This window comes from Oenanthe melanoleuca, unplaced genomic scaffold, assembly GCF_029582105.1.
Source record: "Oenanthe melanoleuca isolate GR-GAL-2019-014 unplaced genomic scaffold, OMel1.0 S001, whole genome shotgun sequence".
Taxonomy (NCBI): domain Eukaryota; kingdom Metazoa; phylum Chordata; class Aves; order Passeriformes; family Muscicapidae; genus Oenanthe; species Oenanthe melanoleuca.
In genome coordinates this window covers 137,644-158,144 of record NW_026612650.1, presented here as the reverse complement: position 1 = coordinate 158,144, position 20,501 = coordinate 137,644, and the positions used below count along the sequence as shown (strand labels likewise).

Genomic DNA, 20,501 nt, shown 5'->3' with positions numbered 1-20,501 from the left:
CCTCCTGGGTACGTCTCACTCACTCACTCACTCACTCACTCACTCACTCACCTTGATCACAATGTCCGGACTCCAACACACACACCACCTCAGCTCTGATGACACGGGAGCAGGAATTCACTCGACCCGTGTTCGAGGGTCGCTCCGCGGCTGCTCTATCAGTCAGTGAATTCCTTCACCGACCCCCTCCTCCCTTCTCAACCCAGAGGTTAAGGGAATGGAGCGGCCCCACCGGTGTTCGTATCCCTTCGCCGGTAACCTCACCAGCCCGCTGCTTGCAACCCCGACCTACCCAGGGACTTTGTTGTACGCAGGACGTCTCCTGAGATTTATCAACAGCCCTCCAATCACGCGTGCATATGTCTTACAAACCCCCAGAATTAATACGTACCGTTTCATCCGCCAGCCAGTGGTCCTTTCTGTCGCTGCAGTAAGTGAGCCGGGGTCGGGGTCTCCTCCAGGAAATCCCGGGGCGCGCCGAGGAGTCGTCCGGCCCTCAGCTCAATCCTGCAGACAGACAGGAAGGTCCCATCTGGGGTGCCAAATGAAGCGGGGAAAATAGACTTCACAACCCGTAAAGTTGTGGAGTAGGTACGTATTTTATTCAGCGCTGGACGCAGGGAGAGAGCATCCTCCCAAATCCTGCGTACCTTACACGTTTCTAACCTTCTATTTATCTAGGAAGTACATGCATATTCTAAATCGCCTATACATATTGATTATCTGCCCCGCCTGTTTCCCCGCTTCGTATGGAAATTAGCTGCATATTCATTGCGGCTGCGTAGTTTATTGAGTCGGTGGTCTTCAAATGAGTCTGTGGGCAGAAAACGATGAAGTAAAAGTCTTCCTCACTAGTTGAACTTTTCACCTTGTCTTTCCACGCATGCGCTTGTAGTCTCTTGGTCGCAGACTTTGCACTTTTATGGAGAGGGACACTTTCCTATACTTCAGGGGTCTCTTATCGTGCATTCCTTTCCCTATTTAAGCACACAGTGACTGATAATATATGTTATACATCGTGCATTCCTTTCCTTATAAGCACACAGTGACTGGTACTATATATGTTATACTCTTCATTCTATGTAACCCTTAAATCCCCTGTTTCACTATAAACAGGAAAATAAAACAAAACAAAATAGATTTCTCTCTGCAGTATTTTCAAGATAGTATATTAGCTTGGAATATACTCTTCAAGTCTTTTAAGTAACAACAGAAGAATTGAAAACTTAAATTATTCCCAGGGCCTTTTCTTGTTTGGGTGTTTTGAAAAAATATTTGTGAGTCTTCCTCATTTAATTCCCATCCTGAAGAGCTCAAGGAAGAACACACCTCCAGAGTAGGAAAATTCATCAGCAACTTCCAAGTGTCTGAGGATCCATCCTCACCAGAGCAGGAATGAACTGCAATGGGCACAGCTTTGTGGCTGCCCCAGCTCTGGGATGGGCCCTGGGCCTGGAGCAGGAGCAGCTCTGCAGGGCCCCGAGGCCGGGGCTGTTGTGCTGGCCTGGCAGATGGGATGGCAGCAGGGACTGCAGAGCTCTCAGGAGCTCAGGGAGAGGGGAGCAGGGCACACAGGGAGCCTCCTTTTGCCTTGGCCAAGCACCTTCCCAATGACCACCCCAAATGGCCACACCCACTGACCACTCCCACTGCCCGTTCCTCTGACCACTACCCATAGACCACCCATCTGAACAAACTGACTGGCCACCCAACTGACCATACCCTGACTGACCACATACCACTGGCCATACCAAATAACCACACACTCACTGACCACATCCACTGACCACATCGACTGACCACCCCCATGACCATGCCCATTGACTGCACCCACCTACCACACCAACTGACCACTCCACTGATCACATCCCCTGAGCACACCAACTGACCACACCCCAGTGACACACCAGGTATCCACATCCACTGACTGCAACCCACTGACCACACTCACTGACCACCCCCAATAATCACCCCAATGACCACACCCACTGACTGCACCCAGTGATGGCACCCACTGACCAAACCCACTGCCCAGACGTCAATGCCCACACCCCATTGCCCACTCCCATCAACAGTACCCACTGACCAAACACAGTGACCACCCCCACTGACCAAACCACATGGACCTGCCCAATGACCACAGCCACTGACAACACCCTTGGTCCACACACCACTGCCTACACCCCACTGACTACAGTCACTCACCACACCCACCGACCACTCTGACACTGACTGCAGCCAATGACCCCACCCATTGACCACCATCCTTCACCACACCAATTGACCACCCAACTGACCACACCTACTTACTACCCCCCCACTGACCTCCCAACTGACGGCATCCACTGGCCACAGCTATTGACCACACCCCAATGCCTAAAAACTCTGGCCAGACACCAATGCCCACAACCCACTTACCACAGCCACTGAAACAAAACTGACTTCACTGACACTGACCACACGCCACTGACCACCTCCATGGACCACAACCACTGACCACACCTCTACTGCCCAAACCCACACACCAGTCTAACTCACCATATCACAATGACCACCCACAGCCCATACCCACTGACCACCCAAACTAGCAAAACATACTGACTGCTCTCCACTGATCACACCCACTGACCACGCCTTACTGACCATCCTCCAGCAACCTTCAAACTGACTGCACCTACAGTCCACACCCCACTGACCACAGCCAGTGACCACACCTCAATGCCAACATCCTACTGACCACTCCTCACTGACCACACCCACTGACTGCACCCCACTCATCCCCCAAATGACCAAACCTCCACTGAGCATACCCACTGAACACATACACTGACCACATCCACTGACCACCGAATGACCACCCAACTGAGCACCCCTCCATTGACCACAACCACTGACCACACCTTCTGCCCACACCCATTTCCCATAGCCACTGGCCACATCCACTGCCCACATCCCCCTGCCCTCCCAACTCATCACATTCCCTTCCCAAGGGCCAGGGGACAAGGTCCAGCAGCTGTGCTGGTTCTGCAGAGCCACAACAGCCCCTGGTTCTATGAGTTTCTGTACTGTCAGCAGCAGTTCCTTGGTTCCAATGATGGCCTGCTGGGTCACAGTGGATGTTTGGTTTCATGAAGTTCTGCAGTGTCACCATGGCCTACCTGGTTCCATGAGCTTCCCTGGTGCCAAAATGGACTCCTTGGATGGGCAGGGTAACAATGGACCATTGGCTCCATGCAGCCCAACTGGGTCACCATGGACTCCTTGGTTCCATGAGGTTCTGGTGGTGTTGCCATGGTCTCCTTGGATCCACAGTGTCACAATGAACCACTGGATCCACGTGGCCCTGCTGTGTCACAATGGCCCCATGGTCCATGGGACCTCAGTGTCACAATTGACTCCTTGCTTCCATGGGGCCCCTCAGAGTCAAATTGGCCCCTTCATTCCATGAGGAATACAAAAGCTTTGTAAAAACCTAGAGAGAATATCCAGGTTAATACACCTGGGAATATCTGTCTGCATTTGAAAGAGGAGTTAAAGCTGAGAATGGCACCAGCAATTTCCATCTGCAACAGAGATCCAGGGAAAGGACAGGGACAGAGAATTCAGCCGACAGATTCAGAGAATTCTGCTTACAGAGATCAGTTTTGGTCATACTGTCCCTTGCATAAAGGTGGCATCATTCCAGCCAGCCTGTACTGAGAATGTGGTTCCTGAGTGGGGTTTGTTGTTCAGGAAACCTGCTCTGGATTTTTTATTCTTTCCTCACATTCAGCAAAACTTCTCCTGTGCCTGTGTGCAGGCAGAGCCCTGAGGAGAGCAGGTGGGACATGGTGCAGTGGGCTGGGACACCCAGCTGCAGAGCTCAGGGCACAAGGTTCTAGTGCAGGGCACAGGGATGTCAGTCCCAGGTGGGCGATGTCAGACATGGTGAGGCTGGGGGTGAGGAGCAGGTTGTCCAAACAGGGTAAGCCTGCAAGGGGCTCATTCTTCTGCATGCCCAGAACTCCTAAGGAGACATTCATCCTCAAGATCACTTGGGGAATGCTTCTATCACGTCTTCTCTGAACTGTAAATTAAAAAAACAATAATTAATTTAAGAAAAAATTCACAAAATGCATTTTGAAATCTTCCTCCTTAACAGAAGTCCAAACTGAATTCCATTCATCTGCACAAGCCCTGAAGATTTGAAGACAATGGAAGGAAGAGAAAGAGCTCCTCGGGGCTTTCTGTATTTTAATGATCCCCATGTTGGATTTGGGGCTGTGTCCAGGAGCCCCAGGCACTGAGAGAAGGTTGAAGAAGCTGCCCAAGGAGTCAGAAGCAAAACTCCAAGTGCCTTAGAGCATCAGTGGCCCCACTGAGGGCAGGGACTGCCAAAGGCTCCCCAGGCACTGGTGAGAGCAGATCCTTGAGGGCAGGATTGCAGGAGCCAAAGGCTGTGAGCAGGAACTGCAATGCTGAGCAAGGCCTGGGCTGGTTGGAGGCAGCAGAAAGGCCAAGGCCTGAGCCTAGGCCTGGCCCAGCTGGGCCTGTCCCTCACGGGTGCCTCGGGGCTGTTCCTGGGGCACTGGGATGGGAGGGGCCGCAAGGACAAATGGCACCAACCTGTGAGACACTGCACATGCTCATGGAAGCAAGGGCCAGTGTGACACAGCAGGGCCTCATGGAAACAAGAGGCCATTGTGAGCCTGCGGGGCTGTAACACCCCAGAACACTGAAATGCTGGGGGTGACCAAAGGTTCCTTTACTCGAGTTTGGTGCACAGGAGAAACACCAACCACATATTCTCAAGAGTTTAAAATGAAACCAAAGTTTACTATTAAAGTATAAAAAATCAAGGTTCTTTGGAAAGGGATTTAATATAGTATCCATGTCATCATAAAAAAAACCAAAAAACTTCTCATAGCAGGAACATAATTAACTTGGTGAAATTAACCTAGAAACTTTTAAATATATAAGTTGTTGAGGTACCTGTTATAAGTAACAAGCTAAGTTGTGGTCAGTATGTTAACTGCCTCATTGTCTGTATGTTAACCGTCTGTTGTATTTTCCATTCGTTACAATGTTCTGTCTTCTGTGCTCCTGTTTGTTTGTCCCTCGCTCTCCCGTACCTGATCCTGTACACTTCTGTCCTTCCCGAGATCAGCATACTGTAACAAGGACTTGTGGAAGTGCCAACTGGGAGTGGATGCCTTTTTAAAACTCTATCTACTAAAACCACCAACGACTAAAAATGTTACCCTCAAGTAAGGAAAGCTACTGAATAACATCCAAATCCTCCTCGCCTGCTAGCCATGACCTAACTAACACTCCAAAAGTGTGACCCCCATGGAAACGAGCCAACAGCAGTCTTCCCAGGGACCCCATGAGGACGGCAGGCCCAGCTCTGCTGGAGATGACAAAGCTGCACTACTCCTCCTCCTCCACGTTGTCCGGGAGCAGCAGCGGGGTGCGCGACTACCCTGAGCCCCCCTCCCCAGAGCTATCTCTAATAAGGCCTGTAAAAAGGAGTTTGGTCTCCTGGCCCATTTATTACAGTACCCAAAAGTTTTTCATTTAAAGAGCATTAGAAGGAGAGGAAAGAGAGAGAGACAGAAAGACAGAAGCTCTGTAGAAAGACACACACGTATGGCTACATATGACATACATACATATGACACACACTCTTTGGGTTCCAGTGTGGGTGAGACACAGACCCCAGCAGAAGGCAGGGTACGGACCATGGGCTGAGCGCCTGCTCTGTGTTTTAAGCCTCTGTGCCTTTGTGGGCCTCCCACGGTTGGACTTGTGATTGCTTGGCAATCAGAGCCTGGGTCAGCGCCAGCCCCCTGTGTGACTGACTGACAGCTCATCCCAGGGTGTCTGGGACATTGATCTCATCTGGGCTGTGACAGTGACCATGGTGACACTGCAGAACCTCACTGAACTAGGGGTCAGTTGTGACAATGCAGATCCAAGGACACCATGGTGACACTGCAGAACCTCATGGAACCAGGGGTCAGTTGTGACAATGCAGATCCAAGGACACCATGGTGACACTGCAGAACCTCATGGAACCAAGGGGCCACTGTGACTTTGTGGGGCCTCACTGAACTGATGAGTCCATTGTGGCTGATAGGGAAGATGCCTTTACAGGCAATTTGATGACTGAAGGTATGGGTGTTAATATCTTTGAAATGGGTCTTAATATCTCTATTAAGTTAAAGCAGCAGGGTTATCACCGAGCCCAGAGAGATTGGCTCATGAAACAAGTGGGTCTCCATGAGCTTCAGTTTACGGACTTTGGGGTAAAATGCCAGGTTCAAGAGGGGAAGATGTGGCAGGCATTTTGGGAAGGCTGTACATTCCTAGTACTTTGGCCAGTGGGGAAATGTAGAGGGCCAGGAGCTAAGGATAAAAGGAGGCTGCACCCTCCAGAACCTCGAGAGAGAAAAGCCCATGGGCATGTGTCCTGATGGGTTCTTTCCCTTTATTTAAATAAAGTTCAGACGCCTCTGTCCCCTTTATGAACACTGGATTTTCATAGTGTGATTTTCTGTGCATGACACAGTGGAATGTCACGAAACCAAGGAGCCATTATGACACATCAAGGACTCATTGGAACATTGTTGACAGTACAGAACCTCATGGTGCCAAAGGGCCATGGTGCCAGTGTGGATCCAAGGCACACCATGGAAACACTCAGGAATCTCATGGAACCAAGGAGACCATTGTGACACTCTGGTGCCTCAGGGAATCAGTGGGACCCTTGTGAAACTCAGAACCCCTATGGAACCAAGGGTCAGTGATGAAGCTGTGGGGCCATAGAACCAAGGAGCCATTGTGACACAGCGGGGCCACACAGAGCCCGGGGCCATGGTGACACTGCAGGACCTTATGGAAGCAAGGGACCATTGTGACACTACAGAAGCAGGGAGAATATTATTGCAAGGACAATATTGTGACACTACAGGGACTCACAGAATCAAGAAAAACATAGTGACACTGTGGGGCCCCATGGAACCAAGGGAACACTGAACAGGTCTGACTGGCTGGGCCTCCCAGGGGCCACCTGACAGGTCTGGCTGACCTTGGCATGTCAAGGGCTGATGCCCATCTGCCCCTGAAGCACTAGGGCTCTGTGTTTTCCTTCCTGCGGAAAAGAACTGTCCTTCTCCTCCCGGTCTCCATGGCCAAAATTGGGATTCCTCCTCCAAATTTCCTCATATGCAAAGATTGTTCCCAGATGAAATCTGCCAGGACAGACAGATCTGCCTGGCTTGGCCTCCCAGGGGCCACTTCTCATCTGCGTTTGAAACACTGGGACCATGTGCTTTTCCTTCCTGTGGAAATGAAGCACATTTCATGTCCAAGCACCCATGGCCAAATTTGGGAATCCACCTCCAGAATTCCCTATATTCGATGATAGCTCCAGACAAAAATTGCCATGACTGACAAGTGTGGTTGGCCTTGGCTTCCTCAGGTCAGGCTCTCTGCATTTGAAACACAGGTGCTCTGTGCTTTCCTAATGAAGAGAACTCTTCTTCCATTCCAGATACCCACAACCAAAATCGAGATTCCAACTCCAAAGGGTTGGAATATTGGCTGTCCAAGGACAGCCCCCAGATGAAAGCATTCAGGAGAGAGAGGTCTGGCTGGCTTGGCCCATGGGTGGCCACCTCTCATCTTGTTCCATAACACTTTGGTTTCACACTTTTATTTCTTATTGAAAAAACCATCCACCTTGACCAAGCATCCATGGCAAAACTAGGATTCCACCTCCAAAACTCTGTACATGCAAGGATTGCTCCCAGGTGAATGCTGCCAGGACAGACTGGTCTGGCTGCTCTTGGCCTCTTGGTGGTGCCTCTCACCTGCTTTTGAAACACTGGGACTCAGTGCTTTCCTTCCTATGGAAAAGAACCATCCTTTTCCTCCAGGCGTCCGTGGTCAAAATTGAGACTCAGCCCCCAGAATTCTGCTTATCCAAGGATTTCTCATGATGAAAGCAGCCAAGACAGACCGGTCTGTCTGGCTTGGTCTCCCAGGAGTTACCTGTCTCCTCTTCTGACTTTGAAATACTTGGGCTCTGTGCTTTCCCTCCTATAAAAAGAACCATCCTTTTTATCTATGCAGAAATGGCTGGATGTGGGATTCCACCTCCAAAATTTCCTGTATGCAAGTATTACTTTCAAATAAAAGCTGCCGGGGCAGAAAGGTCTGGCTGGCCTTGGCCTCTGATGACCACCTTTCACCTGCCTCTGGTGGTCCTTGCTTTCCTTCCTATGGAAAAGAACTGTCCTTTTCTTCCAAATGTCCACTTCTGAAATTAACATTCCAGCTCAAAAATTCAGTGTATCCAAGGATAGCTCGCAGAAAAAAACTGCCACTACCATCTAATCTGGCTGTGCTTGTCCTCTGGTGACTGCCCCTCATGTGCTGTGGCAACACTGGGTCTGGGTTGTTTCCTTCCTATGGAGATCATTGTGACATTTTGGGGCATCCTGAAATGAAGGGGCCATTGTGACACTGTGGGGACACTGTGGATCGAAGGGGCCATTGTGACACTGTGGGGTGCCATGGCACCAAGGACATCACTGTGGCACTGCAGGGTCGCATGGTCCCAAGGGGCCAGTGTGAAGCAGCAAGGCTTTGTGGAACCAAGAGCCCATTGCTGCATTGCAGGGCCTCGTGCAGCCAAAGGGCCGTTGTGATCCTGCAGATCACCGTGGATCCATGGAGAGCATTGTGGCACTGCAAGGCCCCATGGAATCATGGAGACCATTGTGACACTGTGAGGCCCACGAAGCCAAAAGGCCATTGTGACCCTGCAGGGCCTCATGGAAGCAAGGGGCCATTGTGTCTCTGCAGAAGCAAGGAGAACATTGTGACACTACAGGGCCTCATGGAATCAAGGGAGATATAAGAGGTCTGGCTGGTTTGGCCTCCCGGGGGCCACCTGACAGGTCTGGCTGACCTCGGCATGTCGAGGTCTGCCTCTCATGAGGCCCTGGAGAACTGGGACCCTGTGCTTACCTTCCTATGGAAAAGAACCATCCATGTTTCCAGGAGCCCATGCCCAAAATTGATATTCCTGCAAAAAATTCCCTGTATGCAAGATTCTTCCAGCCAAAGCTATCAGGACAGAGAGCTCTGGCTGGCCTTGGCCTCTGGTGATCAACTCATATCTCAAAGGAAGTCCTGAGGAAAGCAATTGAACAAGTTTCACTACTGCAACATTATTGAGTCTCTTGTCCTCTGCAAAATGCTCTTCTGATCATATGTGTCTTTTTTTTTCTCATGTATTATAAAGGAAAAAAAAATTCAGCTAAATAATAATATTTTTATCACTCTACCAGTGTTATCTCATACAAAACACTTCCTCTACATATGGATGCAGATCACCTGTATAAGCAAACACACTAAAGAATCCAGCAATTACTTGTCTCTGCTCCCATCTGTCACATCTCCTCTGGAGCTGGAGGTGCAGCCGTGGTGCCCACAGCAGCCCTGGGGCTCTGTGCCCCATGGCCTCCCTGCTGGGCAGCCTCTGCCAGCTCCTGCACAGACCGTGGCACCTGTGGGGCTGCACTGACAGCCCTGCCCCGGGCTCTGCCGGGCTCTGGGCCAGCAGAGAGGCCGGGCAGGGCTGGCCATGGCCGGGAACAGGCCCTGAGCCCCGCAGGAGGATGGAGCTGGGCCACAGCCAAACTCAGCCCAGGGCAAACCTGGGCTCAGCAGCCAGGGCTGGCAATGCCTGGGGACAGAGGCATGGAGGTGACAAATGTCCTGGCCCCCCTCCCTGCTCTGTGCATGCCACCAAGGGCACAGAGCAGCCTCCTCTCTGGGCCACTTGCCTGTTTCCAATGCCTTCCACAGGCGCTGCCCTGCCCCACAAGGCCTGGGCTGAGTCCTGCCCCTGCACTGCTCAGACAGGCTGAGATGGACACTGCTGCTTTCTCTGGCAGGCTCTCTCAGGCCAGCCCAGCTCCCTGCAAGCTGTGCCAGCTGCCCTGAGCTCTGTGCAGGCACCAAGGGCCTCTCCCCAGCACAGCCCAGCCGGCTCTGGCCCCACAGCTCTGCTCAGGGCAGGGGGCTCTGGGCAGTGGCCCCACGGCCTCAGCCCCTGGCAAGGGCACAGCAGCAGCTGCAGCTCAGACAGGACTCAGCCCCAGCCATGGGCAAGGTGCCTTGGCCAAGGCAAAAGGAGGCTCCCTGTGTGCCCTGCTCCCCTCTCCCTGAGCTCCTGAGAGCTCTGCAGCCCCTGCTGCCATCCCATCTGCCCAGGCCAGCACAACAGCCCCGGCCTTGGGGCCCTGCAGAGATGCTCCTGCTCCAGGTCCCAGGGCCCATCCCAGAGCTGGGGCAGCCACAAAGCTGTGCCCATTGCTGTTCATTCCTGCTCTGATGAGAATGGATCCTCTGCCACTTGGAGGTTGCTGATAAACTTTACTTTTACAGAGACCTCTTCTTTCTTGAGCTCTTCAATTCAGAAATTCAGTGTGAAAGGCTCATAAACATTTGTGGAAAACATCCAAACAAGAAAAGCCCCTGGGAGTAAGTTAAGTTTTTAATTCTTCTGTGGCTAATTAGAAAGATTTCAGAAGTGCATTCAATATGAATAAACTACATTGAAAACAATGCAGAGAGAACAGTTTTCTCCTGTTATATTTTCCTGTTTCTAGATTGATATTCACAATCTCCAGTTGACATTGACCTGCAGCACCTTCTAATGCAGTCAGAATTGACATGAAAGTCAAGACACTTCATGGCTGATAATCAATAGCACTTTGTCCCCTCTCCCTCCTGACCATTTCCCTCATCCAATCCCTGGGACTCCAATCGATCAGGAATGGTGTGGCCAGCAGGACCAGGGCAGTGATTCTTCCCCTGTGCTCAGCACTAGGTTGGGCAGCACCTCGAGTCCTGTTGTCCAGTTCTGGGCCCCTCACTTTAAGAAGAACATGGAGGGGCTGGAGCGTGTCCAGAGAAGGGCAACAAGGCTGGTGAGGGGTCTGGAACACAAGTCCTGTGAGGAAGAACTGAGGGAGCTGGGGTTGTTTATCCTGGAACAGAGGAGGCTCAGCTCAGACCTCATCACTCTCTACAGCTCCCTGACAGGAGGGTTCAGCGAGTGGGGTTTGGGCTCTTTTTCACAGGGAAGCAGTGACAGGAAAAGAGGACAAAGTCTTAAGCTGCACCTGGGGACGTTTTTGAGGATGTTAGGGAATATTCTTCATAAAAGAGGTGATTTGGCATTGCAATGGGCTGCCCAAGGAGGTGGGTGAGTCACCTGTCTCTGGAAGTGTTTCAGCATAGACTGGATGTGGCACTGAGTACCATGGTCTGGGTGACAAGGTGGTTTTAGGTCACAGGTTGGACTCGATGCTCTCAAAGGTTTTTCCAGCCTGGATTTGTCAGGGTCCACACCACATGCAGAGTCCTGATAGGTTCTTTTAGGGATCTCAAAGTGCAAAAGACACAGCAGGGGACAAAACCAGTTTACTTTTGCAAAATATGCACTTTTATTTAGTGCCAACAAAATGCGGTAGAGGGACAGAGAGAGAGAGAGGCAGAGAGAGAGAAAAGAGAAAAGGGGTTGGGATTATAGCTACCAAGACGGGCAGACGATCCTCGTGGAACCAGCCAATAGATGTCTGTTGCCGTCCGGGGAGATCTCGAAGGTCTTCAGTTTGAAGGTATCTTTTATAGACTTTTCCAAGGCATCGGGCAACTGGCCAAAAGGTGGGAAGATTTATGGACTATTGTATGTGGAGATCGTTGCTCCAAGAAGCAGGTGGAAACAGGACGGTGCGCAAGTGGCCTGCGTGGGAGCAGTGCACCATGGCAAGCTCCAGGCACACCAACAGTCCTTGTGACCAGTCCTGCAGCAAGTAGCCTGCGTAGGAGCAGCACACCATGACCAGTCCATTGTTCTCACACCTGAGGGAGCAGATCGGCCCTGGTTGGGATGGGCACCACCTGAGAACAGTCACTTGGCATTCTTCTCTTCCCTGGCCAGCGCCTTTAAACTGCAGTTCTTTAGCCCTCAGGCGAGGGTCGTTGGGCAGAACAAACGAGAGGCTTTTAGATGGACTCTTACAGATACACATTGTCACAATAAACCATTGGATCCACGTGGCCCTGCTGTGTCACAATGGCCCCATGGTTCCATGGGACCTCAGTGTCACAATTGACTCCTTGCTTCCATGGGGCCCCTCAGAGTCAAATTGGCCCCTTCATTCCATGAGGAATACAAAAGCTTTGTAAAAACCTAGAGAGAATATCCAGGTTAATACACCTGGGAATATCTGTCTGCATTTGAAAGAGGAGTTAAAGCTGTGAATGGAACCAGCAATTTCCATCTGCAACAGAGATCCAGGGAAAGGACAGGGACAGAGAATTCAGCTGAAAGACTCAGAGAATTCTGCTTACAGAGATCAGTTCTGCTCACACTGTCCCTTGCAGAAAGGTGACATCATTCCAGCCAGCCTGTACTGAGAATGTGGTTACTCAGTGGGGTTTGTTGTTCAGGAAACCTGCTCAGGATTTTCATTCTTTCCTCACCAACAGGAAAACTTCTCCTGGGCCTGTGTGCAGGCAGAGCTCTGAGGAGAGCAGGTGGGACATGGTGCAGTGGGCTGGGACACCCAGCTGCAGAGCTCAGGGGACAAGGTTCTAGTGCAGGGCACAGGCATGTCAGTCCCAGGTGGGTGATGTCAGACATGGTGAGGCTGGGGTTGAGGAGCAGGTTGTCCAAACAGGGTCAACCAAAAAGGGGCTCAATCTTCTGTGTGCCCAGAACTCCTAAGGAGACATTCATCCTCAAGATCACTTGGGGAACGCTTCTATGACCTCTTCAATGAAGTGAAAAGTAAAAAATACTCACTTGATTAAAGAAAAAAAGTCATGAGGTGCACTTTGAAATATTCCTCCATAAAAGAACTCCAAACTGACTCCATGCAGCTGCACAAGCCCTCGAGACATGAAGAAAATTGAAGGAAGATAGAGAGCTCCTGAGGGATTTCTGTATTTTAATGATCCCCACGGTGGATTTGGGGCTGAGTCCAGGAGCCCCAGGCACTGAGAGAAGGTTGAAGAAGCTGCTCAAGGAGTCAGAAGCCAAACTCCAAGTCTCTTGGAGCATCAGTGGCCCCACTGAGGGCAGAGACTGCCAAAGGCTCCACAGGCACTGGTGAGAGCAGATCCTGGAGGGCAGGATTGCAGGAGACAAAGGCTGTGAGCAGGAACTGCAATGCTGAGCAAGGCCTGGGCTGGTTGGAGGCAGCAGAAAGGCCAAGGCATGAGCCCAGGCCTGGCCCAGCAGGGCCTGTCCCTCACGGGTGCCTCGGGGCTGTTCCTGGGGCACTGGGATGGGAGGGGCCGCAAGGACAAATGGCACCAACCTGTGTGACACTGCAGATGCTCATGGAACCAAGGGCCAGTGTGACACAGCAGGGCCTCATGGAAACAAGAGGCCATTGTGAGCCTGCGGGGCTGTAACACCCCAGAACACTGAAATGCTGGGGGTGACCAAAGGTTCCTTTACTCCAGTTTGGTGCACAGGAGAAACACCAGCGAGATATTCTCAACATGGTCCGATGCAAAGAATATTCTTAGTAGGAAGGGACCTACAAGGATCATCAATTCCAGCTGTTAAACAAATGGCCCAGTGATACAAGCACCATGCTCTAACCAGCTCAGCTAAGAGGCCAAAATGACACAAAATTTTACTGGCAAAATATAGACAATCAATGAAGTTGGGCCAACAGTTTAATACAACATCCAATACAACATAAAACTCCTACCAGAGCATCAACTTCATTATCTTCATTCATCCTAAAAACCTTTAATGCTTAAGATGTTAAATTACCAAAAAAATTTCCAGGTAAATAGGACTAGATGGAGGACAAATAGAGAACAACAGAAGATCTATAGAAAGACACACATATAGGCACCAGCTGCTCGGGTTCCAGCAGTACCCACAGAAAATCCCCAGCACAAGGCAGGATCCAGGCCAGGGGCTGACCTCCTGCTCTGGGTTTAGCCCCTGGGCCATCATGGGCCCGCCCCTTTGGACAGACTGTCAGCTGCTTGTCCAATCAGAGTCAGGGTTGGGACCAGTTTGTAGTGTGGGACTGATTGATAGAATGGCCTATCAGAGCTCGCTTAGCCCTGCCTGTTGTGTGATTGATAGAGAGCTCAGCCAATCAGAGCTGGGATAGCACTGCCTCTTGTGTGATTGACAGCTGTGCCAGGCCATCGATTTGCACAGGGGTCTGTCCCGCCATAATCCAAGGCCTGACCGCCCTGGCCCCACACGGGCATTCCGAGCATCCCAAGCGGTCTGGGACATTGATCTCATGCAACTTCTGACAGCGACCATGGTGACTCTGTGGAACCTCTGGAACCATGGGTCAGTTGTGACAATTAGGGTCCAAGGGTGACACTTAGGAAGCAAGGAGAACATTGTGACACTGTGGGGTCCCATGGAACCAAGGGAACATGGAACAGGTCTGGCTGGCTGGGCCTCCCAGAGGCCACTTGACAGGTCTGGCTGACCTTGGCATGACGAGGCTGCTGCTCATCTGCTGCTGAAGCACCGGGGCTCTGTGCTTTCCTTCCTATGGAAAAGAACCGCCCTTCTCATCAAGGTGCCCATGGCCAATATTCCGATTTCTCCTCCAAATTTCCTCATATTCAAAGATTGCTCCCATATGAAATCTGCCAGGAGAGACAGATCTGGCTGGCTGTAGCTTTCTAAGGGCTGGCTCTCATCTGCCTTTGAAACACTGGAGCTCTTTTCTTTCCTTCCTAATGAAAAGAACTCTCCTTCCTGGCCAGGCAGCCATGGCCAAAATTAAATTCCACCTGCAAAAATCCCTCTATGGAAGGAAAGCCCCAGATGAAAGGTGCCAGGACAGACATGTGGCTGGCTTGCCCTATGGTCCCCACCTCTCATTTTTTTCCGAAGCACTTGGCCTTTGTACTTTTTTTTCCTATGGAAAAATCCATCCATCTCGATCAGGTACCCGTAGCCAAAACTGGGATTCTACCTCCAAAACTCAGGACTGCTCCCAAGTGAAAGCTGCCAGGAGAGATAGATCTAGCTGCCCTTGGCCTCCTGGGGGCTGCCTCTCACCTGCTTTTGAAACACTAGGACTCATAGCTTTCCTTCCTATGGAAAAGAACCATCCTTTTCATCAAAAGTGTCCATTGTCAAAACTGAGACTCAGCCCAAAAAATAATGTATATTCAAGAACTTCTCCATGACAAAGCTGCCAGGAAAACAGGCCTGGCTGTCTTGGCTTCCCACTAGACACCTGTCTCCTCTTCTTCCTTTGAAACCCCTGAGCTCTGTGCTTTCCTTCCTACAAAAAAGACCCACCATCCCGATCAATACAGAAATGGCTGAATGTGGGATTCCACCTCCAAAATTCCCTATACCCTTTCCTATAGAAAACATAGATTCCCTTTCCTATAGAAAGGATTTCTTTCACACAGAAGCTTCCAGAACAGAGAGGTTGGGCTGGCCATGGCCTCTGATGGCTGCCTTTCATCTGCCCCTGAAACAATGGTGTTCCATGCTTTCCTTCCTATGGAAAAGAACCCTCCTTTTCCTCCAGGCATCCATATCTGAAATTGATATTTCATCTCCAAAATGCTGTGTATCCAAAGATAGCTCTCAGACAAAATCTGCCACTGCCATCTAATCTGGCTGGGCTTGGTGATTGCCCTCATCTGCCCCTGCAACAGTGGGGATGGGTTGTTTCCTTCCTGTGCAGACCATGGTGACACTTTGGGGACCCCATGGATCCAACGGACTGTTGTGAAACTGTGAGGACCCCGTGGAACCATGAACACTGTAATGACACTTCAGGGCCTCATGGAACCAAAAGGCCATTGTGACTCTGCAGAAGCAAGGAGAACATTGTGACACTGAGGGGCCGCATAGAACCAAGGGGCCATGGAACAGATCTAGCTGGCTGGGCCTTCCTGGGGCCACCATACAAGTCTGGCTGATCCTGGTGTGTTGAGGGCTGCCTCTCATCAGCCGCTGGAGCACTGGGGCTATGTGCTTACCTTCCTAGGGGAAAAAAACATCCCTCTTTCCAGGTGCCCATGGTTGAAATTGGTACATCCTTTAAAAAGTTCCCTATATGCAAGTGTGACTCCCAGCCAATGTCTGTCAGGACAGGCAGCTCAGGTTGCTCTTGGCCTCCTGAAGGCTGTCCTTTATCTAGCACATAACACTGGGGCTCAGTATTTTCCACCCAGTGGAAAAGAACTGCCCTTCTCACCTAGGTGTCAATGGCCAAAACTAGGCTTCTACTATCAAAATTACACCTATCCAAGGATTGCACAAGACAAATATAGCCAGGACAGACAAGCCTGAGTACCTTGTCCTCTGGTGATTTTCTTAGACTATGAGCACAATCTTTTAATTTTCCAATAGCATGGAGAGAGCCCAGAGATCTCCCAAGGTGGGATTTGGAGGCCTCAAGCACATGACCACTATACAAGGACAAAGGAACTCCATGCTTAGTGGAGTGGAGACTGAGGACAGCAGACGAGAATCATGGGAGGGATTGAAAGGTGGTTTCAGAGATGGTGGGTCTTTTTGACATAGTAAAGAATATCCAGATAAAGAAAATTAATGCCAAGAGCAGCTGAGGAGGCCCAGAATAGTAAGAAAGTAAAAGGGATTTCTGACCCAGGGCAGGGCTGGGGTGCAACACCTCTCCCAGAAGGAGTCTGGAGCAGCCCAAGGCTCTGTGTGGCCAGGCAGAGGCAGGCAGGACGCAGAGCTGTCAGCAAAGGAAGTGGCCAGCAAGGTGGGGCAGCCGGGGGATGACGACAGCCTGCAGGGACAGAGGCGCAAGGCATGGACACCGTAGGACAGCCTGGGCTGCAGAGGGCACAGGGATGGCAGCAGCTGAAAGGCCCTGCCAGAGCCAACTGCTGCAGCACTTGGGCCATGGCTGCTGGCCCTGGGCCTGAGGCCAGCAGGGGACAAGTGAGCCTTGCTGTGCTGGGGCCTCATTGCCTCCTTGTCCCTGCTCAGCAGCCTGGCAGGGGCTGCCCCATAGTCCTGCCCTTGGCATTGCACATCCCCAGAGCCCAGTGGCCTGGGAAGAGCCCTGAGCAATGAGGGAGGGACAGGATCTGCCTTGCCAGGGGCTGGGGCTCAGGCCTTGGCCCTTTGCATTCCTGAAACACATCCAGGTTTGCTCAGCATTAGAGATACCTTTCCCTCATTTGTCTCCACCTGTCATCACTGCTCCAGCGTTCAATTCTAACTTGAACCACGGGACACTTTCTCAGGTGTGTTCATCATTGGAACCCATTAAGACTTCAAGGAACTTTTGAGCTTGATTGTGATTTTGAGACCTTGAGAAGTTTATTAAACACTCTCTCAGGGACTGAGTCTGATGTAAACAGCACCAAAGCCCTGAGAGGGTCATTAATGTCCTTGTGCTGTGTCTGTGCTGCTGAGCTGGGCTGGGCTCCTGCCACAGAGGCAGGTCCCAAGCTCAACCAAGAAAAGCTTCAAAAAGACATTTCTGCTGATGAGCAGCTCCTGTCCCAGCCCAGCAGGGCTGAGGGCACTGCCTGCAGGAACTGAGGGAACAGGAGCCAGGCACAGACAGGCTAAAGGCAATCAGGACTGCGAAGACTTTGAGCAGAGACTTCACTTGGGGAAACATCCTCACAGCCCTGCACATGGTGAGTCTGTGGGTGCAGGGCAATATTCCCTGTGCTCCTGGTGGGATCTCCTGGACCCAGCACACCCCACAGCCTGGGGGATATGTCAGGAGGACTCTCCCAGTTTCTCGGAGAAAGAGGAGGAGGAGGATGTGCTGCAGAGTGGGGCTGCCCTGGGCAGTGTCAGAGGGACAGGGCAGGACGGCTCCTGCTGCCAGGGACAGCTGCAGGGGCTGAAGCTGGGGCTGCAGACAGGGCTGCCCAGGGCTGTCCTGCAGCGCAGCTCCTGCAGACCTCAGGGCTCTTGGCCAGCCCAGGGCATGTGCCACCTGCCAGGGGCAGCTCTCAGCCTGCCTGGCAGCTCCCCATGGACTCTGCGGAGAAGTTGGCAGTGGAAGGAGCCACCCCCATCAGGGCAGATTCCTCCTGATGTGGAGATGGTGCTGCATGGCCAGGGCTGCTCTCAGCTTTCTCCTCAAGGGAAGGGAAAGGGGCTGTCAGGTGTGTCTGTGTCACTGAGACTCCTGCACTGTCCCACTGGGCATCAGCAGATCTGCCTCTCATCTCCCTCACAAAGTGTCTCCTCACTCTCTTGTGCCTACAGACAGCAGCAGCAGCACCTTGGCTTGCAGCATCTCAGTTTGTCTGAGCTGCCCTTAAGGCCCTGCTGCCAGGGAGATGCCCATGGGCAGTCTCTTTTGATGGGAGGGGTGTGCAGGGCAGAGCTGAGCCCCCAGGGCTGGGCTGGGCTCTGGGAGCACTGGCAGGGACAAGGCTTGGATAGAGAAAAACAGCTCCCAGTAGGAACAACTCCAAGCAGCTGAGAGCCACACCAAACATGGATATCCCATCCCGTCTAGCTGCACAGGGAAAGGGAGGTGGCTTTAGAGGAACAAACTTTGAAACCAGATCTTTCAAAATGTCCTCTTTATTTTTTGAAGCACATTTTTAGTGCAATCATTCTGAAATACAAGCAGGTGTATATGAGCAAAGGGCAGCTGTGTGGGACCAGCAGGTCTGATTATACTTGGGCACAGGGAGCCCTGCTTTCTCTCTGGGCTCCCCAGTGTTCAGGTCCAGAGCAATGCTTAAAGAGGATTTCTCTTCCTTCAAAGAAAGCAAAACCCAAACTCAAAAATTTAAAAAAAAGTGATTGAAATTTCCCCACTGAAAGAGAAGAAATTTTGAGTAAATCTCTAAGAAAATAACATTGAATTCACACAAGGAAACCTGTCCCAACTTGTCTATGTCTTCTTCCAACAGCCCACCATGCCTATACTGAAGCAATGTCCAACAGCAGCTCCATCAGCCACTTCCTCCTGCTGCCATTGGCAGACACGCGGCAGCTGCAGCTCCTGCACTTCTGCCTCTTCCTGGGCATCTCCCTGGCTGCCCTCCTGGGCAACGGCCTCATCATCAGCGCCGTAGCCTGCGGCCACCACCTGCACACCCCCATGTTCTTCTTCCTGCTCAACCTGGCCCTCACTGACCCGGGCTGCATCTGCACCACTGTCCCCAAAGCCATGCACAATTCCCTCTGGGACACCAGGAACATCTACTCAGGATGTTCTGCTCTGCTCTTTTTCTTTGTCTTCTTCATCTCAGCAGAGTATTTCCTCCTGACCGTGATGTGCTACGACCGCTACGTGTCCATCTGCAAACCCCTGCACTACGGGACCCTCCTGGGCAGCAGAGCTTGTGCCCACATGGCAGCAGCTGCCTGGGCCAGTGCCTTTCTCGCTGCTCTGCTGCACACAGCCGATACATTTTCCCTGCCCCTGTGCAAGGGCAATGCCCTGGGCCAGTTCTTCTGTGAAATCCCCCAGATTCTCAAGCTCTCCTGCTCACACTCCTACCTCAGGAAATTTGGGGCTTCTGCTTTTACTATTTCCTTAGCACTTGGTTGTTTTGTGTTCATTGTTTTCTCCTATGTGCAGATCTTCAGGGCTGTGCTGAGGATCCCCTCTGAGCAGGGACAGCACAAAGCCTTTTCCACCTGCCTCCCTCACCTGGCTGTGGTCTCTCTGTTCCTCAGCACTGCAGTATTTACTCACCTGAAGCCCTCCTTCATGTCCTCCCCATCTCTGGATCTGTCCCTGTCAGTTCTGTACTCAGTGGTGCCTCCAGCCCTGAATCCCCTCATCTACAGCCTGAGGAACCAGGAGCTCAAAGGAGCTCCGAGAAAATTGATGACTCTCTATTTTCAGAAGCATTAAATGCTCTCTTTTCTTCTGCAGAGCCTCTAGAATGTAACTCTTTACAATCTCTCTTTTTTTTTTTTTTCCTTATCTTTCCATTTTTTCTGGATAACATTTTCTATACTTGTGTTTTGTACAAAATACTGTGAATTACTCTTTGCATTTCTACATTAATATCTAATTTTCTTTTGGAAGACAAAGACATGCATGAGTTCTCTTCCCATGCATTGAAATAAAAAAAAAGTGCATGCCCTCTCCTGTGTGTCCAAGATCCTTCCTCAGCCCTTCTCTGTCTCTGCAGGGCAGTGCCTGTGGGCAGAGGCAGAGGTGAAGAGTCTCCCAGCACAGCACCACAGCCTGGGACAATGGCCCTGGCTCTTCCCACATCTGCTCTTCCCAACTCCACCCTCTCCTTGCCAGCCCTTCTGTGGCTGTAAGGCTGCAGTGCTCTGGCAGCTTGGTCACTGTCCTGCTGCGTGTCCGTGCTGTGAGCACAGGCAGGGACAGGCCATGGGCACTGCTGGGACACAGCTGGGCTCCAGCACAGCAGCTCCATCAGCAAAGGGCATCTCCTGAGGGCAGGGCAGGAAGGCTTTGCTCTCCTGCAGAGCTGCTGTC

General features: G+C 51.5%; 1 protein-coding gene across 1 annotated transcript; it reads left to right on the top strand.

The window, feature by feature from the left end:
* Positions 1 to 19,312: 19,312 nt before the first annotated feature.
* On the top strand, positions 19,313 to 20,111 carry LOC130266049 (olfactory receptor 14J1-like). Its single transcript, XM_056515376.1, has one exon. It carries the CDS (start codon positions 19,314 to 19,316, stop codon positions 19,899 to 19,901), a length of 588 nt encoding a protein of 195 aa, XP_056371351.1. The 5' UTR covers position 19,313; the 3' UTR covers positions 19,902 to 20,111.
* Positions 20,112 to 20,501: the final 390 nt, after the last annotated feature.

Excerpts from the sequence above, each read along its gene's own strand:
- LOC130266049 (XM_056515376.1), top strand. The coding sequence starts at position 19,314 with ATGTGCTACGACCGCTACGTGTCCATCTGCAAACCCCTGCACTACGGG.